Genomic DNA, 25,416 nt, shown 5'->3' with positions numbered 1-25,416 from the left:
AGAGTCCGGAAGAGCTCGTTCTCGAACTCCCGCCCCTGATCATGGTGCAGCCTTAAAGGGTAGCCAAATCTGGGGATATAATCACTGAAAATCCTTTCAGCTGCAGTTTTGCCACTCTTGTTGCGGGTTGGATAGGCCTGGGCATACCTAGTAAAGTGGTCTACCACAACTAGGATATACTGATATCTGCCCCTGCTTGGCTCTAAGTGGAGGTAATCGACTGAAACCAATTCCAGTGGTGAGCTTGTGGTAATGCTGGACATGGGAGCTCGGACATGTGTCACCGGTTTCTTCTGTTTAATGCACGGACACTGCCGGGTGACATAGGCTTCGATGTCTCGCCTCATGTATGGCCAGTAGAACCGTTGCCTCGCCAGGCTGAGAACTCTTTCTACCCCGACATGCCCCATGTCATCATGCAGATGTTTCAGGACCAGGGATTTGAAGCTAGCTGGTAAGACTAGTTGGCGCTTTTCTGCAGTCTTATGATACAGAACTCCGTCTTCTAAGCTCAGCTTTGTCCACTCATGCATCATTTTCCTTGCAGGACCTCTCACATTCTCTCTCATGTCATCTGTCAGCTTTTGATCTGAGTCTTTCATTTTCATGATCTCACCTATCGCAGGATCTGCTCTTTGAGCCCTTTGTAGTTCATCCAAATTGATGGGCGTGACCATTTCTTGGATTACTGGTTCAAGCTGGTCACCTTGCGCTAAAGCCAGAGCAGCGATCCATGCGACATCTCCATGCTTGCCTGCCCCACATCCCTCCCAAGTAGCGGCAACAGCTTCTTTGGAGAGCTCTTTTGTACATTCAATGACGTATCTGTCAATGTCAAGGGGACTCCTCGACAGGGTGTCTGCGTCAACATTTACTTTGCCAGGTCTGTACCTTATATCAAACCTGAAATCTGATAGCTCTCCCACCCATCTGAACCCAACCGCATTCAACTTGGCGGTACTCATGACATAAGTTAAGGGATTGTTGTCTGTGTAGATAGTAAAATACGGGGCATAGAACAAGTAATCCCTGAACTTCTCGCAGACAGCCCACTTGAGGGCGAGAAACTCAAGCTTGCCCGAGTGGAGTCTGTAATTCTTTTCAGCCGGTGTCAGTGTTCGGGACTCTTAGCTTCCCATTCTGATGTTGGTAGAGACATCTTCATACAGACAGACGCATCTGTCTGTATGAATGACGAAGGGAAGCTCAAAATCCGGGTAGGGAAGTACAGGGGGGTTTACCAACATATCAATCAACTTACACAGGGCACCCTGGTGCTTCTCTGCCCACTCAACTGGTGTTTTGGATGGTAACTGTGCACCTTTCCCCTTATGTCCTGTAACCTTCCCCAGAAGATGCTCCTCTTTGGTTTTCTTGGGTTGCAAAAGCTCATAGATGGGTTTTGCTATTCTTGAGAAATCCTGGATATATGAGCGATAGTAACTCAGGAACCCAGCAATCCTCCTCACATCTCCCACTGTGGCAGGTGTCTCCTTTTTCAGGGCGTACACTGCCTCGAGATCTTTTGGATCAATGCATACTCCTTCAGCTGACACTAAAAACCCAACATACCTCACTTCTCTTTTAAATAGGTCACATTTTGTCGGCCGGAGTTTGACTCCGTAGTTCTGCAGGGCTCTCAAGACTTTCCTCAGCCCTTCCACATGTTCCTCAAAAGTCTTGGCGTAGCCGAAGGGGAGCCAGCATTTCTTCCATACTGCGTTGGAATGCAGCAGGTGCGTTGGTAAGACCGAAGGGAATTCGCACCCATTCATAAAGGCCCCAGGGGGTGATGAATGCAGTCAGATGACGTGATCCTTCTGCTATAAAGCCCTGGTGATAGGCTTTTCCCTGGTCCAAAATGGAGAACCAGTTGTAACCTCCTAAGGTGTCAATGAGGTCCTGGATTCTTGGTAATGGGTGGCGATCAGGTACTGTGCGCTGGTTCAGGAGACGGTAGTCGATACAGAGCCTTAGGGAGCCATCCTTTTTCCGCACGCAAACTATTGGCACAGAGTAAGGGGATCTAGACTTTACAATCCATCCTCTTGCTAAGAGGTCCTCAATATACTCTTTAACCTCCTTATAGAGGGGTTTTGGAATTGAGGTGTACGATTTCTGAATTGGGGTTGTGTCTTTGAGTGTTATCGTCATTTCCAAGCTGGGAATGCACCCCATGTCATTCTCATCACGTGCAAAAGCCCCTGACTCTTCCCTTAACATTTTCTTGGCAACAGTTTGTTGGTCTTCAGTCAGGTGGCTAACATCAACAGGTGGATCCCATTCCTGTGTTGCTTGATCTTCACCGCACTGCTGGGGTATTTGAGATACATCAGAGTCGACATCTTGAGTCACTTTGGGCTCACCGAGGTTTGGTAAGTCAGTTTGTACGACTCCTGCTATTGGTTCAATAGTTCCAAGGGCTGCTCTGCCGGTGAGGGTCACATCATGCTTAGTGTGGTTGCCAATAGGTACTTTGACATATGGGACTCTGGCATCACAAACTGTGAGGAGGCTGTTGCCAACATCAAGCTGTTGCAGTTGTGGGTTGCTCTCAGTTGGCTCAAAGAGCACAAGAGGGTTGGACCTGTCAACTGTAGAGGAGACTTTACACTTAACATACTTCAAGGTTTCAAGGTTCAAGGTTCTTTATTTGTCACATGCATAGTTATACAAGTATAACACACAGTGAAATGTAGCCTGACACGCTCCTCGACATGTGCAAAAATTGGGGGGGGGGGGGGGGGGTGTAGAGGAGGAACATTATATATATATATATAGTATATACACTGGGTGAATGTGCAGTAGTAGCAGCAAGCAGGTGAATTCTGTACATTAATATGAATATGTAGCCGGTCTGGCCTTAAACTCTTATTGCCGTTAGTTCTCTGCGTTGTGTTGTGCGAATGACCAGAGGAGTCAGCTCTCACTTTGCCAGCTGGGTGGATTTATTCTCCCAGAACTGTTTAAAATAAAAACAAAACAGTACAGCAACTTCACTTTACTGGACTTCTGCATGGACACCTCTCCTCAGCGGGGCCTCTAGGCGACTGAGGTGCAACATTACAACAAATCCAATTACCAAATAATACTGCTAAAATGTATTTATATTCATATATAACAAACAAAAATGCACTACATCGTGAACATATAGTGACAATTACCTCATCAACAAAATTATACTTTAGGGAGACTTCATTTACCAGTGGCAATTTTACATATTTACAGTAAGTTGAAACAGTGAACATGAATCACAAACAAACAGAAGATATAACCAGTTCACATGACACAAAAATAAAAGAGGGAGCTCACATACCTGTTTAAAATAAAAACAAAACAGTACAGCAACTTCACTTTACTGGACTTCTGCATGAACACCTTCAAGGGAGAGAGAAGGATAGCGGACCACATGAGAAGCCACGTGCATGCTCCTATGCTCTCATCTGAGACATGCTAACTAGCATGTTACAATAAAGTGCTGTACTCGACAGAGAAACAATAATTCACACTAAAATATCTAACAGAACTATGAGACAAAATGCACAAAGGGAACGAGCAGTGTTTGAATTACTTTTAGTTACTTTAACTGTGTTTATTTGCTCTGTAACTGAGAACACTAGCGTACGCTCACCTCTCCTCAGCGGGGCCTCTAGGCGACTGAGGAAAATAGCGCGCAGCTACAGGAAGTGACTTCATGGGAAGTCAAAGGTCACACAAACAAAATAAAAGCTCCCAAAATATAAATACAGAAAATAAACATATATAAATAAACACATATACATAACCAATACTGACAAAGCGAGATAACACTGCAGGATGGATCTTTGGTGAAATATAAATTATTTTTTAATACACCCGTTACAAATAGACATCTGACTATTTTACAGGATTTATTTATTTTTATTTATTTTTATTTTTTTTTTAACTTCACCAGCTGGAATTACTACATCATACAGGCCCACTTTCAGGACACTCTGGCTGACCACGTTATCACTGGTAAGCTTGGTCTGGATGAAGTTGACCAGTGCCGTCGCTGTGTCATCCTGGAGGTTCATTGCGCTGCGCAGGAGGCTCACAATGGTGGGTATGAGGTTTGTACTAGCATTTGGCCCCAGTATCAGCTGTTCAATTACATTGAAACCAATCAGGGGGCAGTCTATGGGCACACTGCTTACTAAAAAGGGGACTTGTACAGTCAAGTTTGGGTCACTATTCTCTGGGAGACTCACCATCACGCCCACCCAGCCGTCGTAGGGTAATGGCTGGCCATTAACACCAAGCACACTAAGAGCCTTATCTCCAATAAGTTCTGTCAGTGGCCGGAGTTTGTTGTCAGAGAGGTAGGTTTTTGCCCACTGGCGATCAATGAGACTCACTTGTGCACCCGTGTCCAATAAACATTCCACTGCAAAGCTATGAATGTAACACTTGATTTTACATTTTTTTCCCACAAGCTGTGCCACTCTCTCACTTGCCCCTGTGTCTGCATTTTTCGTTGGAAGGGTTGCCCAACTACTTCTGACATGAGCAAACTCTTCTGAGCACATACCTCGTGATTTTGGGTCTGGCTGTCCACTGGTTCTGGGAGTGTGTGTATCAGCAGGAGGCCAACTAGAGCTTCTGGGTTGGCTTCATTTGAGACATCCCACTGCCCTGTGACCTGTCTCCCCACAGATAAAACAATGAGTGCATGAAGTAGCCCCGCTTTCAATACACTTGGGACAGCCGTACTGTTTTGCCGTTTGTCTGGGCTTCTGCTTTGGGTGTGCACACTGACAAGTGGGTTCACGAGCCTGACTGGCTGTGAGTAGTTTTATGGACAAAAACCACCAGGTCATTCAGTGTTTCCTTAGTGCTAATGTATCAGAGATGTTAGTGTAACTGAAGTAATGTTGTTAAGTCCTTAAAGTCATATTCTTTTATTGTCATGAATCTATTTTTATTTTTGTATGATACCTGATTCATATGGAATATGGCTGAAGTAAACTAAAGCCTAAAATACTTAAGTAATTTAACATTATATAATTCACATATAAAATTATGAATTGTAGTTTTAAATGGTTTTAAAGCATGTAGAATAGCATATGTAGGCCAGTATGTTTCTCCTGCAAAAACAAAAAGGAAAAAAAAAGAAACAGGGCAGGGTTTGGTGGTTGAATCATCCGTCCCCACCAATGCCAAAACCAAATCTACGCCCTTGCTTACAAGGTTAGGTTATTTTGTAAAAAAAAAATGTTGTACTCATAAATATACAATGATTAGTGTATAATTATGTCTTCCAACAAATTGATGATTTAGAAATATATAGGAATGGCCTCCAGTTTGTGAAAGCTGACTGGTTCACTGCCATCTTCAAATCAGTGGAGGAGATGGACTTTGCCTTTCCATCTAATTACGTTTATGTAATTAAACACCAGCCACACAAGTACTATGCCATAAGTTACTTTTCATTTAAAGATCATAAATATCACTTTACAACTCTGTATGACCCTTTAACATTTGTGCATGTATATTTTCGTCGTCTCTTTCTCTTTAAATCTTTCTCCTCTACACCACTGCTCTCTTTTCTACCTTATCCTCTTAATCCTTACCTCAAGCCTCATCTCCAGAACTGAAAGTCAGGGCTCTGGCACATGAAAACATGCAATATCCTGATATTGGCACAGCAAAAACTTATTGTCAGCTGATTAAACATGTGACACCATCATCTCTACACAGCTGATAACATTTATCTAAACAATATCCACATTGCTGGAGTCAAAGTGGACAGCCCAATAGAGTATTTAGGTGCTAAAACCAATCTTTCCACTTTGCCATACGTGCCACCTCCTGGTGTTCAGACACTGCCAAGCCACCAGTCCCTGCATGAGTCTATAAGGATTGATGACTGGGAGGATGGGGAGGAGAATGTGGACTCCCTGATTACTAAGAAGCTGCTGGAGCTCTACTCTGAATATCAGATTGAAGAACTGGCCCGGTGCACCTCAGACTCGGTGTTCCTGAAAAAGAGCAAGGCCATCAACCAGCTCATCAACTCACTGGCTGAGGAACATAAAATGGATGAGCAGGAGGCCGAGTGTCGGCTAGTGCGTGGAATCATCCGCATTAGCACTCGGAAGAGTACGAAGAAGAGGCCGCACATCTCCAGGAATGAGAGGACACTGTCGGACAGCGGAAACGAGACGATGAGGGAGAGCGAGTCCTTTTCATTGAGCAACAACAGTAAGTCCTGACCGACTCCTTTACTACAGAAATATCTGTGTTCCTGCCGGCATCTAGGAAATGCTTCAGTGCCATCAAGTAACAATCTCATTTTTCTCTGTTTATCTAAGATGACTACAAATCAAATCCCAATATCCAAATATCAGATTTGACCTCCTCTGATCAGTGTGCCAGGGAGATTTGGAGGAACAATGGAGGTAAGAAATCTGCACTATTCTGCTTTGTTGAAAGTCTGTCCTAAACGAGCTATTCTGATAAAGTCAATTTATTAGACTAGCTTCACTGTACAATAGACGATATAAGCCATTCAGTGCCAGTAAATAGAAACTGCAAGTAAAATCTGCCACTCTGCTGACAGACATTGCAGTCATGGTGTTACATAACATTCAGAGTGGTTTATTCATTTTCAAGACTGATTATAGATGCTTCAGTCACCATGAGGTTACATAGATGAGGCCTGCTAAGGCTCTTCTATGTACTACTTACTATATACTAGAAGTGGGATGTGGGAGGGGCACAGGATTCAATTCAACCATTCAAGTTTTCTTTACATTTATACTTTCTGTAACTTTTCTGTTTTAGAGCCTTTATGGATTAAAAAAATAATGTGCATCAGTGAATGTTACAGTCACACTTTGTCACATATGTGTGAGCAGCTGTGCAGTTTCATCTCTCAGTAAGTCAGGAACAGACATCTGCTGTTTTGCACCAGTCAAAAAGTAGCTTTTGGAGCAGTTGCGTCATTTCTATTGAGTTGCTTCACTCAATTTCAGTGAGCGTGGAGCCCCTGCAGGTGGGGCACTGACAGCTAGGTAAACAGTATGAAGTGAAATTAGGTCAGTATTTAAGTGATTTTACAATTCATTTTGAACCGTTTTTATTGTTAATGATTCATAAAAAAATGTTATTGGGGCATGAATGTTTTGAAGCAGGACATGCCAGAACAGGTTTGAGAACCACTGCTTCACACTAACAGTTCATCTGTGCACTTTATGACTGAAGTAAATTTAAAAACAAATCATATCAAACTACAAGCTACCAAACATAAATTACACTGGCAGTGTGGTTGGATTATTTAGATAACCAAAAAAAAGAAAGCTAACATTTGTGATTTTTGACTAATCAATGTTTTTCATGATCTGTCTTTCACAATTATGTGTTTTTGTCATTAACTGATAACTGAGTTCAGGCAATAGAAAAGATTTGTTTAGAAATAGGTTAGCACTAAGTTAAATATTTACGAAGACTAAGGAATACGTTGTTTTTTGGGGTTTTTTTTTCTAAAAGCATTTAGCAATTGGCAAAACTAAGATTGACATTTTCTCACACCTTTGTTTCCTTTCATTCTCTTTTTTTCACGACCTAATTCATATGTAATTAAGTTTGTTATCACAAATCAAATAAAAGGGAATCAGTGGGAATTACAATTGACCCTGTGCACGAGAAAATGCTCACTTCCTGCTTTGAGACCGGATGTGGGGTTGTACATTTCCGGTAGCTTTACTTTGCGGTCAATCGCTACTGCGAAGATATACTCCAAAATCATGTCCAAAACTCAAAAACGGAAAGATCGCGTTAAGTTACAAAGAGGAGAAGGTGGGAACACTCACCGCTGTTGTATCATAAAAAATCTAATGATCAATTTTGACGTTTAAAGCATTTAGATCGATCAGTTGTTTACATCACTCAACACAAGCAGAACTGCATCACTGCAGCAGAAGACACATCGTCCACATTCAGAAGCACATCTTTGTATAGTGACAGTTATTATGATGTAAACAGGCAAATGTTCAGCATTCAAACTACAGGTGAACAATAGTCAAACCAGATGTTTCCCGTTATGTCGATATCAGCTAGTCAAGTACACACCTACACAGCATGTTAACAAACTGTGAAAAAAGCCACACAAAAAATGAATGATTGCTGGTAAGGGTTTCTATACATTAGTATGTACGAAGGGTATGTTGTGACTTACCTTAAAAATTACAGTGGTCCCTCGCTGTAACGCGGTTCACCTTTCACCTCGCTGTTTCGCAGATTTTTTAGTGCAAGTTTGCATGCTTATTTTTTTTACGTCGCATTGTGTCCTGCGTCCTGATCGCTGCAGACGATCTCCTCCGTGACGTCTCTCCTGTACAGTACAGAATCACTGCATCGATCGCTAGCAGTGTGACTCTGAAGTGCAGTACTGGATGTCCACGAAACGTTTTGCACCGTCAAAAAATAAAATTGGCTACTTGATTTCACCTATCGCTGGTTATTTTTAGAACATAACACCCGCGATAAACGAGGGACAGCTGAGAAATATAACATTTGAATCCATTTTCTCTTTTGCCCTGAGCCGCGGGGAAAAAATATCGACAAGTCGATGAACATCATTTACAGATATATTGGGTAAATGCCCAAGACATCTATAGAAATGTAAATCGCCGCTTGATTCATTCATTTGCTTAACTTGTTTTGGACCGTAAACCAGGCGCGAATAAGACACCGGAAACAAAGCTCCCCACAGGAGTTTCTACACCGGAAGTAGCATATGCTAACGTGCACATAGTCAATATCTAAATAAAACATCCTAAATTGTATCAAAGTTGTACTAATTGCTTTATTCATGGGTTAATGTGAGATTCTACGTGCGGGGTACAGTGTAAAAATGAAGCATGGGGGGAATTCACTAGAAAGAAGACGTGTAAAAATTTGTTTTGTAAGCTACAGTAGATTTGTTCTTTTTGCATACAGGCTGTGATCACCTGAGCTGTGCTGTAAGCTCTAAGCTTTATTGCTCTCTGTAGTGTTAACTGAATTCAGTAACATAATCGCACAGATAAGCTTAAAGAGATAAGCACAGTTTCACTTGGCTTGGTGTAACATTGACCATCAAAACCATAGCTTGCCCTGCACCAGTACAACATGCATTACTGTAAACTTTACCACAACACTGCAAACTAGCTACTTTAGCCTGCACTGAACTGCACTGAACGGTCTATATTTTCATCCAGCCTTATAATAAAAATGTATGCTACAGCTATACATCATGTTTGATCCAATATCTAATTTTAAAACTCCAGCATACTTCAGAACCGTACCTAAACATTACATTTCAGATTTATTAGATGTCACTGAGCACTTTGAAAATGTTCCCTTATATTCCTCTCCTGTCTTCTCTTTCTTACCATTCTTTCCATCTTTGAGAGTGAGCTTATTGCATATTTGTATCCTTGAAAATATAGCCGCTGTACTACATATTGTGGAACTGTTTGTGTTTGGTGCTGGGCTGTTGGAAACATTTCCAGATGGCTGCCATTGATAAACATTACTCCACCTATGCTTGTTTGTTTTTTGTAGCTCTAGCCAGAGTGGCAAATTTGCTGGCATCAGCAATGAGTGTGATGAGAACATAAAATAATATGGATCCTAAAGAGTTCTAATAATCTTTTGCCCAAAATGACCACAGTTTACCAACAAGGGGTTCACGCTATTGGCTCAGACTATCCACTATGAACTGATTGGAGTGAATGGAGATAAATGGCAAAAGTGGTTCTGGACTGAACTTATTTCAGTATTTTAATAGTCTTGTTTTTTTCTTACAAAGAAGATAAAATTGCACATAATACAGTAGCTTTGTGCTGTACATTGATTAGGTGGAATGAGATTTGCAGCAGATTGTGATTGTGATTCCCTTAATTTCCTTTAATTCAAATAACTAGCTAATAACTGATAACAAATAACTAACTTATAATCATGGTAAACTCACAACAAACATTTCAACCAACTTGGTTCGTTACAGCCAAAAGTTCCTGTTTGATGTATGGGATTTAAATTACCGTATGAATGCCCCGAAAAGCGGTTTATGATGCATCATGTCACTTATACTTACAAAAGAATATTTAAAAACAATTAAAACACAGTTAAAAATAATTAAAATCTGAACTGCAGTACTGTGTAGCACTGCTTTAGCTTTTCTCATATTTCTTTATATTTTTGAGGAAAATAGGTGCAGCGATTTATTGAAACATGGGTAAATGCAAATACCCTATGGAAAGCAAAAGCAGAGTGTACCCTTCTAACAAGTTTGGAATGACTGTCTTTATTCTTTAAAACAGCCTAAACTCTGTTCTTGTCATTTTTAATCTACAGGATTCTTGAAAAACATTCCAAAGCTCATATTTGGATGTTTGCTGCCTGTTATTCAATTTTTTCTTATCAACTTGATCTCACGCTGCTTTAATAATGTTGAATTCTGAGGAGGCCAATCCATGACTGACAGTGACTCCATTAATGCTTTTACTGCATTAGCAGTGGGTTTGTGATTGTTGGTGTGCTAAAAAAAAAAATAAAGTCATGACCTGTTAGATGATTTTCAGATGGTTTTACATGGCGGTATCTTAGGTACTTTTAAGTGTTCATAATTCCTACAATTTTGATAAAATTCTTAGCACCACAGGCTTAAATGCAGTCCCATACCATGACAGAGCCTCCATTGTGTTTTACAAATTAATTCTTAATAATAGTAATGTTGGAAAAATTGCACAAAAATATATTTTGACTTTAAATAAGGGTCTGATCATGATATGTTGTACAGCTCTTCTGTAGTCATGGTCTACTTTTTGTTGAGCGGCGCTGGTTTTAACAGATTTTGGTTTAAAAGGTGTAGCACGGTTATTAGCACTGTTGCCTCACAGCAAGAAGGGCCTGAGTTCGATTCCACCACCTAGCCAGGGCCTGGTGGTGGTCTTAGGGATCATCGGGATATTTTTTTTAGTAAATGTGAAACAAGCCTTTGTGTTCTTTTCAGTCTGCAGACCAAAACTTGATGTCCTTTCTCTTTTTTATATTGTGGAATCATGAACACTGACTTTCAGTTTTTTAAACTTTTTTCTTTTGTGAGTCATCGGTGCAATCTTGGAGTAATTTTGATTGGCTGGCCACTCCTGGGAAGGATCACCACTTTTGCAATTTTTCTCCTTTTGTGGAACTTGGAGTATCAAAGTCTTAAAAAGGCCTTTGTCACCCTTTCCAGACTGATAGATGATAAATGTCCATGACTGTGTTTCTTATCTGTTCTTAAAGTAACTTCAGATCGTGGCATGATGTGTTGTTTTGTTTTTGTTTTTTTAGATCTTTTAGCTGGCTTCATCTGAAACATTTAAATAAAGTTTATTAAGCAACACAGAGTATGTGTATGTTTTGCAGAATTTGAATCTGCGCAGAGAGCATAGCCCTGTACAATTAAGAATTCGTCCTGCTACTTCTATCAGTACTCACATCATCAATAAACTCTGGTTCCACTGGCAGCCATTCATGGCAATGGCAAAATGTTGCCTCCACAATGTTAGATAATGTGGTATACCTTGGATCACTAGATCATGAGTCGATTCTCTCCTTTTTAATACTTTCCTCATCATTCTGGTGCAAGTTAATCTTGGTTTCGTCTGTCCTTTTTTTAATTTTTATTAGGTTTTTAATGTCTAATTAGCACTTCTGTTCTTGAATGTAACCAGTGGTTTGCACCTTATTGTAAATTATCTGCATTTCCATTCATGAAGACATCTCTCGTTTGTAAGACCTTGAGTGTTTTTGACTTGGTTACTTGTTCTGAAATCACATATATTCTGTGGTCTTCCGAAGCTCTTTGGATGTCATATTGACAGATCCAGTGAAAAAGATCCAGTCTTTTATCTGTGTGATTGATCATGAAACAACAAGAAAACAGGCTTCACATGAGGATGAAACTGACTGTTAGTCAATTGCAGTTATTTTCATGCTTCTAAAAATGAGGTCCTATAAAAATAGCTGTAAATTCTGAACTGTTAATTCAGCACTTCTGTTAAACCTTTTGAATTAAAACTGAAAGTTTGCACTTCAATCATATCTTGGTTGTTTGAGCCGGAAGCAAAACTACAAAACATATCATGAAGTTATGCTTATCTGTATAACAATAGCAAGCAATTTTCATCTTTTATATAAAAAAATATACATACAAGTATTAAGTAGGTAAGAAACACAGTTCAAGAACATTTGGAAGAGGTTCACATTTAATAATAATAATGGATTGCATTTATATAGCGCTTTTCATTCACTCTCACATTCACACACTGGTGGTTGTAGCCACAGCTGCCCTGGGGCAGACTGACAGAAGCACGCCTGCCATATCGCGCCATCGGCCCCTCTGGCCACCACCAGTAGGCAGTAGGTGAAGTGTCTTGCCCAAGAACACAACGACCAGGACAGACAGAGCTGGGGATCGAACCGGCAACCTTCCGGTTACAAGATGAGCTTCCCAACCCCCTGAACCACGGTCGAAATTTTTAAAGGACCATCCATCTAAAAATTTCAACAAAATTTTAACAAAAGTGCGTTACAATGTACAGATGACAGAACCATGGAAGGGTCCGACACCGTCACATGTGGAACTAAGCAGTAGTAGCACTTGCTGAGATATTGAAACATTCACATACATATATTTCCACTCCTGTGTAGAAAGCTTACACCACTACACCAACAGTAGCAGAGTAGTTTATTGAAAATATGACTTCTGTGAAATTTTAGAGATTTCTATAGCCATAAAGTGAACACAGGCCTTTTGACACCAAGAACTCATGTTTCTAAGTAGATGGTGATTCACACCTGATCTGAGAAATGAGAAAAGGAACTAACAACAATCTACAAAACTAAGCAGTTATTAAGACCTTTAACAGCAAGTGGTCTTTAACCTGTGAAAGGCACCGCTCTGGGTGAGCAGGTGGCGTGGACACCTACGTTCGTGAATGCAATAACCTGAAAACAAGCGATGTAGGACCTTCAAATTGATACAATAGGTGCATCTATTAAAAATCTTGGATGAGTTTGAATCTCAGCAACCTTGAGCTCAAGGTCGGAGGTCCAATTTTCTGAAAACCTTGCGAATGCAATAACTCACAAACAAGGTGACGTAGCATTTTGAAACTGGTATGTCTACTAGGAAGCTGAAGGGTAGCACTGGTGGTTGCCAGTGTTGTTATTTGATTGTGTCCTTCCCTGCAGTGTGAGTGCTGCCTGTAGATGAGTGGAACAGTATGAAACATAGTCAGGTTTGTGTTTTGCATAACCCGTACACTGGTTTAAGTGCATCCTCTTCCATTTGTATGTGAAGCAAAACAAACAACAGGAAACCACACAGCGAACTTTACTCTTGTGTGTCAAAAAACAAGTACTGTTGTTTGCTTGGATCGGTATTGAAAGTATCAGCTTTGGTGACTTTACTCTTACTGCCACACAAACATTATGTGTATTGTCTGTATGATATGCAAGGAAGCAAAATGAGTCTGCCACGTTTGCATGTTCATGCTCATGATAGCTTTTCTTTCTGTGTTCTTGCAGGTCACACTTCTAGTTCCCCGACATCATACTCCACTTCACACACAGAGACAAATTCTTCAGGTGTCCCGCTGATCCGCACCTATGTGAGAACATGATTCACTCACCACATTTTTTTTATTTGTCAAACTGTGTCCAAAAGGTGACATACGGGACCTCGAAAGGAGACCCTACTTGCACACGAGTGCCTGGCTGAGCCAAGCTGTTTGCAGAGACCGTGGCTTTGCTGTGGCAAAAGGAAAATGTGAAATTTCACATTGTCTGAAGGACTTCAGTGAACTCAGGGCTCTGTGTGTAGATATTTCTGGTTCATAAATGTTATGTTTGTGTTTGAAGGATTGCTTAATGGGGAGCTTGTCCTGCAGGCAGACGTCATCAGCAGCTCTTAGGTGTTGTATCATACATGTTGTATAACCGTCCCCTCGTCCTTGAAGGAGTTAGGATCCTAAGAGCTTGCTCTGATTTTACTCTTAGATTTAAAGTTTGTCGTTGGTGTTGTTTCTGTTGTTTTGCACATTTCAAATGCCTTCATTATTGTTGATTTGATGAGTATGTGTTTGCTTTCAGTTTTGTGGCTGTGTCGCAAATATTTAGTTAATGAGTCTACATAAAGTTCTGATAGTTTCCGGAATTTGAATAATTTTCTAAGTGAAGCACCTGGTTGGTGTCACTGCATACTTTCTATGTAGAGGAAAAGTAGAGTTTTCATTGTAATTGTATTGTGTTTCGTTACGTCCAATTGGAAATACAAGTTGAAGGCTGCAAAAAAAGCCTTCAGGTGTTGTTTTTTTAAATATTTCATATCATTAGTTAATATTCAGACAACATGGAATGTGTTTTTTCAAATCAGTTTATTATTTGTTTCAAAACATGAAGTTCATACAAAGCTGATAACTCTTAAGCTCGTATCTTAACTGTGTGCTGGATACATTTTGATTGTGACTGTTTTACCGTTTGCTTTCAATTCTCAAATATTATGTGAGCCAGCGTGATCTGCAGCGACACTGTAGGTTGTATCGTGCGCTGTAACTTATTAGCGATGTTTATCTCAAGCTGACTCATGAAGTGAAGGTGTGTTTTCATGACAACAAATGTACTTGCTGTATTTACCCTCGGGTCCTGACGGGGATTTTCCCAGCTGAGTCACTCAATCCATTTTTTTTTTTTGCCCTTTAGCATTATCAGTTTATGGTTACAGTTGTTAAGGAACATAACTGTAGTAACGTAATACAAATGGTAAACTAGTTCACGTATTCTGCAATGCGTCACCCACGATCTGTTTTACTTACATGTGTAAAGAATAAAGTTTTTTTGTAATCTTTCTGTAAAATCTTCCAGAATACTTGAGGTTTTTGTAGTGCCCAACCCCAGCATGGTTAGAACGGAATGATGGGAAACTTGTTCTGGTTTGGACCACGAAGACCAAAATTTAAAAGAAGTAATGAATTGCTGACTATATCTATCGAACTATACTTCTTACTTTACTGAAAGGGTTGAATTGTTTGGTGAAGTCTTTTGCATTTTGTTGCTAATGACACATTATAGCTGTAGCAGATCGAATGTTTAGGTGTTTCTCTTTGTTTTTCTTTTTTTTCAGCAGAAATATGTTGTATCAGGAACTAATCTCTGATATCAGATGTGGCTTTTTTTAAACCAATAAAGATTATGAAGTGGAACAAAAACAGACGTTTTGTTTGTCACTGAGAGTATGGCCACATGAGGGAGTCAGAGCGTGCATTATTTTTGACAGTATTTCCTCTCTTTCTTTTTCTGCTGGAGTTCCTGCATAATCCTAGCTAAGAATAAGATCATGTGTTTTCACATTTGTTGTTTATTTGTTTAAGTATAATATTGACATAAGCAGCCATTGACAGTAATAATGGGTTTATTTTTTGTGATTTTCGTGACACTTGGATGAACACTACATTCAGGAACAGTCTTTGTGGACAAAAAGCAGCTCTCTTAATAAATGTAACATTTTTGTATTGCTTACAAGATTTGCTTATTTCGTAGAAAAAAAAATGTTGTACTCATAAATATACAATGATTAGTGTATAATTATGTCTTCCAACAAATTGTTCACCACCCTCATAAAAACCGTGGATGAGACTTAGCATTTCCATCTAATCGCGTTTTATGTAACTAGACACCAGCCACATGAGTACTATGCCATAAGTTACTTGTAATCTAAAGATCACAAATAACGCTTTAAAACTCCGTATGACCCTTTAACATTTGTGCGTGTATATTTTCATCATCTCTTTCTCTTTAGGTCTTTTTCCTTCTCCACCACTGCTCTCTTTCCTTCCTCATTTCAACCTCATCCTCTTAATCCTTACCTCAAGCCTCATCTCCAGAACTAAAGTCAGGGCACCAGCACATGAAAACATGCATTATCCTGATATTGGCGCAGGTAATAAAACTTCTTGCCAACTCATTTAGGCATGTGACACTCCCATCTCCAGACAGCTAATAAAAAGGTTGTCTAAACAATAACCACAGCTGGTTATAAGCTAACACTATGCCACCTAATGTTAGGCTCGAGTGTCCTAAAAATCACACTTTCCCTCAAGTTAACAGTTTGATAACATTTACACATATTATGAGAGTTTATTCATTAAGTGTACATTAATGTTATATCCACTTCAGAGAAAGTCTCAGTAACGCCAGTGAATAGCAGCAAAAGTAACATTGCTTGTATCGCTGTCATCAGACAGAAATGAGCTTCACTGACTCATCAACTCCTTTTAGATTCCTTTCAGAATGTTTTACAGCCTCCACCACAATAAATAGGTGTGGACAGTCAGCATACTGACAGCTGAGGTAAACAGCAGACAGACAGCCTACGCTGACCACAGATGAACAGCAGTTGTTTCCCCTACACTGTAGCAAGGATTATGCACTTACATTGCGAAGGGTAAGAAGTTAAAATTCACTTGACTGCAATCTGCAACCTACTGACATCTAGCAGTGGTATTTTACACACTGTATCTTTAAGCCCTAAGATCATGCACAGATGTTCACTAATCATATCAAATAAATCCAAAAGGGAGCAACATAAAACAGATCTAACAGATATCAGACACAAGAAAATCAAAGTAGAGAGAAACTAAAAATAATAACAATTTCATACAAGAAATTGACAGGAAAACACAGCTAACTTACGAAAGGAAGGAGTGATGTAAGCACAGCTAGGGGAAGGTGAGTACACATGGTTGCCAAGAGCCCCCTTCTTGGCAACCAGGTAATTGCTTAGGTAGTGAAAAGACAGAAAACAAAACAAATAGTGTCTAATAGGATATGTGCATTTAACATTAAATGTGACATCTGACTATGCTAAAAGCTATGATTAACGGGAATAGGCACACTCTATATTTTGAATCTAATGTGCTGTGGTCCTACTCCCCCATCTGTAACATTTCCTCCTCTGTTGTCTTCAAATAATGGATTGCTCTTGAGATCACAGTCACCTAGCAATATGAAGCAAACAACCGGGGATCAACCTCATTAGCTGTCAAGTATGTCTGGACTTATGTCTCCATTAAGGCGAAATTATCGCTGCCAAGACACCGTTATGTAGTCTATGCACCACTTTTTAGCTACCTACTATACTTTGAAGATGAGGTGTGCTGTATGGTGCTTACCTACAGAAAAAAGAAAACCTATGGAAAACACTGAAACAAGACAAAATGACAGTATGCACTGTCGGCTATGTGCTATGTTCTTCTATATGTATTGAAAAGCTACTGAATATACAAGAGGGGAATTCATAAAATTATTCAACCAATAATCACATGAGCCTATAAATATATTATATTATATTATATTATATTATATTATATTATATTATATTGACCTATCTTAGCACTACTGATGCTGTTTTTGCTATGCCAGCCTTTGCTGCAAACTTTTAAAGTGGTCCTGAGCTATAGTTCTAGTTTTTCATTGTTTCATTCAGTGGGTTTTTTTTGTTTCTTTGTTTGTTTGTTTTGTTTTTGTTAAGTTACTTAAGGCTAACCTATGAATCATTCTAGCATAGAAAAAGGCATTTAAGAGATGAACCACTATTGGAAACCACTGCTGTGTCTACACTAGTGCTGTCAGCATTAATCTCGTTAAAATGACGTTAACATCATAACCGCATTAACGTGGCAAATCTCCGTTAGCGATTAACGCAGATCGGCCCATGCGTGGGGCTGCACGGCGTCAACGCATTAGTGAGCTAACCACACCTTGACGCCGTGTGGAAGGAGTTCAGTGAGGCCATGGAAAAAGACTTTCAGTCTGCGGTGAAGTGATTCTGACAAACATTCAGGAGGGGAAATCATTACTCTGCTCACATGTGAATAATGCAAGTGGAGTGGTGCCGACTTCAACTGATATAGGTATTAAGGACCTCCTTAATACCATTTACACATTTTCTGTAGAGGAAGTAAAGTCGAGCGGGATGATTGATCCATCACTGGGGGCAAGTTTGCCATTCTCCTCAGCTGGAAAAGGGTGGAGTGCCCACTCCAGGTGAGGGACAAGATTCTGCCCCAAGTGGAGGGGTTTAAGTATATCAGGATCTTTTTCATGAGTAAGATGAGTAGTGCAGGTGCAGTGATGTAAACTGATCTGTTGTGATAAGGCAACAGGCAAAGCTGTTGATTAACAGGGGATCTACATCCCTACTCTTACCTAAGATTACAAGCTTTGGGTAGTGACAGAAAGAATGAGATCGCAGATACAAGTGACACAAGTAAGCTTTCTTAAAAAGTTGTCTGACTTCTTCCTTAGAGATAGGATAAGGAGTTTGGTTATTCAAGCAGGCTTCACAGTAGAGCTGATACTCCAGTGTGCCAAGGGTGCCTGGGTAGTGTTACAGGCAAGCATATCCTACCAGGAGCAGGCCCCAGTAGACCCAAGACACCCTAGAGAGATTATTTTTTCAGCTCGCCTGGGAATGCCCCTGGATAAGGTGGAGGGGGTGGCCCCGGAGAGGGAAATCTGGGCTTCTCTGCTCAGGCTTTTGCCCTCATGACCCAGCCAAGAATAAGTGGAAGAAAGTAAATGGGTGTATGGATGGCTGGATTATTAACTACACTGTCCAGAAAAATAATAGCGTTTATGGAATGTTAGTGATGAGGTGGTTCTTTATCATAGAACAGGTTGCATAACCAAAATCACAGTGTAACTTTGTCTTAACAACTAAGGTTAGAAATTTAACTTTTTATATTTTCATCTTGCTTTTTATGGGATATTTCATACTTGTTTATGTCTGTGATTGTTTTTAAAAAAAGAAGAACAAGTACCTGCTTAAACCTCCATTTTCCAGCAAATTGCACCTATTATTTCTATCTATCCGCTATAACACGGCAGCAGGCTAGATTTTATTATTATTTTTAATCCAATATGTTGAATGAACATGACGATTAGCATTCAACTGCATAAATTTAAAGTTTCAATCATGGCTCCGTTCTCTTCTCTAGAATATTCTTATTCTTCAAATAAGCCCGAGTCCCGCCCTAAAACAGCGCCTTCCATTTATTGGGTGTTTTAGCTATCAGTAACAGTGTATTGCTCCAATTGGTCGAAACAAGAGCAAGAAGGGGGTTGTTTCCAGGAAGTGTTCAGCGTGACTCTCACAGAACAGCTTTGCTTTCTTTCTAACAGAACTTGCTTTGCTTGATTTTTGCGCCGGTCCTGATTCCGTTTCTCAGTCAGTCAGCATGGGTGAAGATGAAGAAAAATATGACGGCATGTTGCTTGTTATGGCGCAGCAACACGAAGGAGGGGTGCAAGAGGTAAAGCAGTGCATCGCCGTGCTAACATGCTAAAGCTATTGTACTAACGCTAACGTGGTTAGCCTGTAAGCTAGTATGTACACCATGCCTATGAGCAGTCACAAACACGAACAAAGAATAATGTTTTAAACTGTTTTGCAAAGTTTAGAAAATGATTTTGTTATTAATAATCATGGCTTTCGTGGGCTATCTTAGCTACTGCCTGCGGAGTGTTCTGGTGAATTTGGCATACATGTGACTAAGGAGACAGCACAACTTAGCAAAAAATGAACTTAGTTCTGTTTGAGCATGTCTATTAGATGCTCCATGGTCCTGATAGAAACTGTTAAAAGTAATGTTCGTTACAAGTAATTTTCTTACTGTAGTAACGTGACGTTGTGTCCCGGATGAGTGACACCCAGCACAGAAAAGGAAGGCTCTCCCATCCAAGCAGTAATTTATTTCAGACATAAAGTCCAAAGCTGTAATCTGTTATATGGATTTTGTAACTTATTCTTGACCTATTTTCTATCAACAGTTAGTAAACACATTTTTCAGCTTCCTCCGCCGCAAAACTGATTTCTTCACTGGTGGAGATTCAGGTGCAGCAGAGAAGGTGAGCATTGCTGTTCGATCTATACCTCGTGTCACATTCAAGAGTTCAGTGATAAACACACAACTCCACCCGTCCCTCAGTTTTAAATGAAATCCCTTATGTTCTTCAGCTCGTCAAGGATGCCTTTGCTCACCACAGCAAGCTAGCGCTGAAGGCCCAGAAAGAGAAGCAGATGAAACAAGAGAAAGAAAAGAGAGAGAAAGCTGAAAGAGCGGCCAAGCTTGCAGAGGAGGAGAAGAAAAAGAAGAATGACGACGGTCCAAGAATCCAGGAGCTGACAGACGAGGAAGCAGAGAAGCTTCAGACTGAGCTTGACAAGGTGAAATGCTGATTTCAAAATTTTCTGTCATCAGTGTGTCTCTGAAACGCTCAATTACACTCTGAACTGTTATGTCTGTTAATTTATGTCCGGATTTTTTATGCTAGAAAAAGAAGGAAGAAGAGAATACAGCAGCAGCAGCAGAGATGTCATCTGACAAAGCCGAGAAAGAGAAAGGCGTGAGTGAGGAGTTTGACATGTACTTCATTACTTAGTGTTGACTGAGCAGTAAAATGGGGTGCGCTTAATGTTTTGTTTAATTAACTCTTATTCATGTTCATTTTCTTTTCCTTCAGTCTGACTCTGAAGGAGAAGAGGATGAGAAGGACAAAGATAAACTGAAGCCTAATTCAGGAAATGGAGCTGACCTGCCCAACTACAAGTGGACGCAGTCCCTGTCTGAAGTCGATGTGAGTTCTTTCCGGTTTCAGCATCATGCTGGACTTCACCTCTTCTCAGCTTGTGTTTACTGAACATCTGAATGGTTCTTTGAGCATCTCTCAGCTTTCAGTTGTATTCTCACCATACGTAACAGCTCCATCATAATGTTGTTATTACAGCTCACGAATGTCACCTTTGCCTGAGTTTGCCAGTTGGATAGCACAATACGATGCATATTAAAACCCTCTTAATGTTTCCTGTGCATTGCCCTGCGCCTCTTTCTTTCAGGCGATGTGTTTCCTTAAACAGCATGCGCCAGAACACATTTGTATTTGTTTTTCATCGGCCTTTGCAGAAGGGGAAGATCATGACACTTATGTGAATTCTACATTATTATTCCTTCCAGCTTTATTCAGATATGCCAAGAGTGTTGTGGAAAGAGTCAGAATGCATACAGAATACTGGATAAATAAAAGTGCTGGAAGTTGTCTTAAATATCTTTTAACATTGCCATTACATTTGAGTACCACCTAATGTGTTTGGGGTTGTTATAGCAACATGCGAGAAAGTTCTGGGGCATTATTTGTACGCGACACAAGCGCAGAAATGGAGGGCGTCGACGTAATCTTATACTTCCTGCTCGGTGCGTGACTCAGACAGCACGGTGTTGTTTCTTGTGTGGCCATATTCCTCTTTGCTGGGTTTCAAGGGCAGTTTTAATTTTCATAAGGCGACACTGTCATAAGTGATCGTGCGGTACCACTGACTAGCCAATCAGTGGCATGCAATCTGTTGAAATCACATTATCAGATCTACCGAGATCACTCCAGCTCATTAGGTACTAAAAAAAGTGCTTGTTACCAGGTACTACCACTTATTGGAAAAGCCTAAAATTCAAGTTGAGCCTGACAGTTTTGAGTGGAAAAAGGTTTTATTGGAGAGCAGTGGAATTTCTTTTCTTTTTTTTCTGTGCAGACGAGAGTTTTATAAGCTTATAAGAACACATGTGCGCGTGTATAATTAAAATATTAATAATTAAACTCCTCCCACAGGTGGCAGTGCCCTTTAGCGTGAACTTCCGCATTAAGGGCAAAGATGTGGTGGTGGACATCCAGCGGCGCTCCATCAAGGTGGGCCTGAAAGGACATCCTCCAGTTATTGATGGCCAGCTCTACAACGAGGTGAAGGTAGAGGAGAGCTCCTGGCTCATCGATGATGGCAAGGTGGTTACTGTCCACTTGGAAAAGGTAAGAAGACATGTAGATGTGTGGCACACTGTGGAATTACTCAGTCAACTGGAGAGAGAGAGAGAGAGAGTGCGTCAAATCGTATTTTGATTTCAGATTAACAAAATGGAGTGGTGGAGCAAGATCGTCACTACAGATCCTGAAATTAACACCAAGAAAGTCTGTCCTGAGAACTCAAAGGTAAACATTCACACGAACTGTTTATTGTAGAAGGAACTAAAAGATTACTGACACGTGTGGATCTTTCTGCTCCTTCCTCACTGTGCGCGCTTCCTGTTGAACAGCTGTCAGATCTGGATGGAGAGACGCGTGGTATGGTGGAGAAGATGATGTACGACCAAAGGCAAAAATCAATGGGCCTACCTACATCTGAAGAGCAGAAGAAACAAGATATTCTTAAAAAGTAGGTTTCAGTGTTGGTGCAGATTTTGTGTCTGAAGGCTACAGTAGACGCTAATAAACACCTGAATAATGGAGCCGTCTACTTTGACCACACTGTGGGTAAAATGGGCACCAGTTTTTAAAATTAAAGAAGAATCCAAACAAAGCTGCAGGAGAGATGATAAAAAATGAAATATCATGAAACTAAGTTAATCACATTTTAAAGATGGCGAAAAAATTGGAAAAAAGATGGGAAAAGAATCGGTTGCCTTCATGTGAAATTGCAAAGATGTTTCTCCTGCAGGCATGTTTTGATAGTGTAGTGAAATGAACTGATACCACTGAGTAAAAAAGTTTGTAGTATACTTTGGAAATTAGCAATAAAATATAAGTAAGTATAGTCAGTGAAATTGCCTAGAAACAATGTTACAAATGGAGAGCTGAAGTAACACGGTGTCTTTCTTGAGGCAGTAATATTTAAACAGTATGTATCCCAGTAGGCTGCAGGTCCATGTGTGGTATGGTAAAGATGAAGAGTCTATCACGTTTGAATCCGTACATTAGGGAAGTTAACATGCACTTGGAGCTTTATCCACCTCCACTCTCCAACACAAAAAAATGGCACAGCCTTACTTCTGCTGGTGAGAGAGACAATCCATGAAGTTGCACTTGCTGTATTTAGAGGAAAAACAAAACTTAAGCCGCAGACACTATAAAAGATAGACTTAGCTTCTGGATCTTAAAAATTAAGCCTTAAACCTGCAATCTTTCTAATGGCCACCAGAGGGCGATACTTGTCTATGGAAATATGGCCCCCAGGCTTGATCTTTATGTGCTCTGTCACACATTTCGGCTCATTTTGAATATAAAATGAATTCAGTTGTGTTGATTTTTGTCATTGTGTCATGATGATTAACCACAAAGAGCTCATTGATTTATGAGTGCATGAACCCAGTTTTGTTTTTGTACACAAATAATAATGATATATGAAGCTTTAAATTTCACAGCAATCGGTTTAATAAATGGAAACTTTGTTTTAGGCAAACAGTGGATGGTAACAATTAACATGACACAATTTCCTGTTACTCTGTTTAAAATTAACTTAAAAGAAATAGATTGTGTACTGCTAATTTTCCTCTTATAAAAATTATATGTAGGAATTTTCCTGAGTGGGGGGGAAACAAACAAACTTCAGACTGATGTTTCAATGACTGTATGAGTCAGTGGTTCATGTGCAGCTTATTACTGTTTGTTGGGAATGACCCCTTTCGCTCCTCTGCTGTCTGCTGGAGCCCACTTCCTCTTCTAGCTTGTTAAAGCTGCCTCTGAGGATCTTGTTTAATTTTATAAAGGTTAAACAATACTACCATAGGGAGCGCTGTGGAGGTAATTGGTCTCAGAGTTTCTTTAGTGACACAAAGGTCAAATTGTGTCTGTCCAATCAAACATGTTGTGTGAAGGTGTCATCTCAGACGAAGCGTACAGCTTTTCATTCTTAGCAGAATTAAAATAAACATTCGCTTTGCAGCAGAAAACAAAGGCTTTTCCTCTGACCAGCCTGGAATACAGAAGGTTTTTAGAATAATTTCACTTCATAGAAATGTGAGAAAACAGATGTAACGTGCTCTGTTCCTTCCCAGAAAGTTTAACCAACTGTCACGATCCATAAATGAACGAATCTCCCATTCACTGACTTCACAGGCTGACTGCACCTCGCCTTCTCACCTTCCCTTTGTTTCTGACTCTGACACCTTCTGTCTCTGCAGGTTCATGGCTCAGCACCCAGAGATGGATTTCTCTAAAGCCAAATTCAGCTGAGGCTTTCTGTTGTCAGAGGTTTTAGATTCACGGTTCATGTAAATGACACCAGAGCTGACATCAGGCACCAACCAACTCCCCCTTCATCTCTCTGCTGGACATGCTTGTGCTGACGTGCATGTCTGAAGTGCATAGATTCATGTTTAAATCCAAGAGTTTGATAAATGTAACAGCAGTGTTCTTCCTTTGCATGTTGTTTCCATATTTAAAGATGTGTCTGGATTTTTTTTTTTTAATAAATGGATTTAAAATGTAATTGAGTTCTGAACCATCAGTCTGAAGAAGTGCAATCATAAAGCCAGGAAGCCTTTTCCTCCTCCTGCTGTGTAGATTTTGGACGCTCACGAGCTTGCAGAAGCTCGTGAGCTTGGAAAAGCCAAACGTAACGCTGCAGTTCCAGTGCATGAATTATTGGAGCTAATTTATCTGAATTTAAGGGGCGGAACCACATCTCGGAACCCCAAGCGCTACAAGCCGTTCGTTTTGCTTCGTACCCCACCCTCACCCCCTCTTTCAATTCATTCACTTCTCTAAAATGAACCTAAAATGAGGATGTGGTCCCAGCTAGTGAAATGCAGCGACATCATGCAAAGGTTGAATAAGATGTTTCATTTTCAGCCACAAGAGGGCAGTGTCTTCCTGAAACATCAGGAGCGCTATCAAAGGCGTTAAGAGTGTTAGGTAGTTTTTGAATAGAGGACAAATCCTATCAATCTGATAGGAAACAGAAGAAGATGGCACGTTAGATTTTAGCTTTAACTGTTACAACAGAGTCACTAAATAGTTAAAATCTTAATTCTGAGGTAACGGTGAATAAGGGCAGGTGTAGCCAATTACATGCAAGGTTTTTTAATAATAAAATGTTTTAAAGTTAGCTTTATTCTACCCCATTATACTTGTAGTAAATGACACATAAATATCGACTATATGTGTGACCACATACTGATTAATGAACCGGGAATTCACACTGTGATGAAAAGGTAGAGAATTCTTTAAATAAATGATTCAGTCAATGCTCATATTTGTTTGTTGTTTGCAGCCGGTGCAAAAATAAGCGTCTGTGTGCTTGAGCTAAAAAATGTTTAAAAATCAACTCTTTCATCTTGTAAGGTAAAATAATTGGACTGGCTCTTATATTGCATTTTATTCACGATGCCTCACTCACACAAGCAACTTTTTTTCTGTGCTGACGTGCTGTCTAACATTCTCACGTTCACACTCGGATGGATGCATCAGAGAGCAACTTGGGGTCAGTATCTTACCCACGGGTATTCGGCATGCAGACTGGAGCAGCCATATATACATATAATT

The 25,416-nt window shown here is 40.1% G+C and overlaps 2 protein-coding genes and 1 long non-coding RNA gene across 3 annotated transcripts; 2 read left to right on the top strand and 1 right to left on the bottom strand.

Annotated features, from left to right (window-relative positions):
• Window positions 1-2,856: 2,856 nt before the first annotated feature.
• Window positions 2,857-3,854, bottom strand: LOC309698729. Its single transcript, XR_014274163.1, has 3 exons — window positions 3,317-3,854; window positions 3,025-3,050; window positions 2,857-2,962 (listed from the first exon to the last, which is right to left on the bottom strand). It is a non-coding gene; the product is annotated as an uncharacterized lncRNA (long non-coding RNA).
• A 157-nt stretch (window positions 3,855-4,011) lies between these two features.
• Window positions 4,012-15,795, top strand: LOC309698205 (keratinocyte differentiation factor 1-like; the record flags this gene model as incomplete). Its single annotated transcript, XM_082520505.1, has 4 exons — window positions 4,012-4,084; window positions 5,719-6,222; window positions 6,333-6,419; window positions 13,582-15,795. 4 exons carry the CDS (start codon window positions 4,012-4,014, stop codon window positions 13,674-13,676), a joined length of 759 nt encoding a protein of 252 aa, XP_082376631.1. The 3' UTR covers window positions 13,677-15,795.
• Window positions 15,796-19,140: 3,345 nt separating this feature from the next.
• Window positions 19,141-24,361, top strand: nudc (nudC nuclear distribution protein). The gene is made up of 9 exons (XM_082521387.1): window positions 19,141-19,364; window positions 19,882-19,959; window positions 20,069-20,278; window positions 20,386-20,457; window positions 20,575-20,688; window positions 21,712-21,906; window positions 22,003-22,086; window positions 22,191-22,309; window positions 24,054-24,361. The coding sequence occupies exons 1-9, from the start codon at window positions 19,290-19,292 to the stop codon at window positions 24,103-24,105; spliced, it is 999 nt and encodes a 332-aa protein (XP_082377513.1). The 5' UTR covers window positions 19,141-19,289; the 3' UTR covers window positions 24,106-24,361.
• Window positions 24,362-25,416: the final 1,055 nt, after the last annotated feature.

Source organism: Aulonocara stuartgranti (genome assembly GCF_965226115.1).
Source record: "Aulonocara stuartgranti genome assembly, chromosome: 22".
Taxonomy (NCBI): Eukaryota; Metazoa; Chordata; class Actinopteri; order Cichliformes; family Cichlidae; genus Aulonocara; species Aulonocara stuartgranti.
The sequence above is the reverse complement of the archived record's forward strand: the minus strand, read 5'-3'. Positions and strand labels throughout refer to the sequence as shown.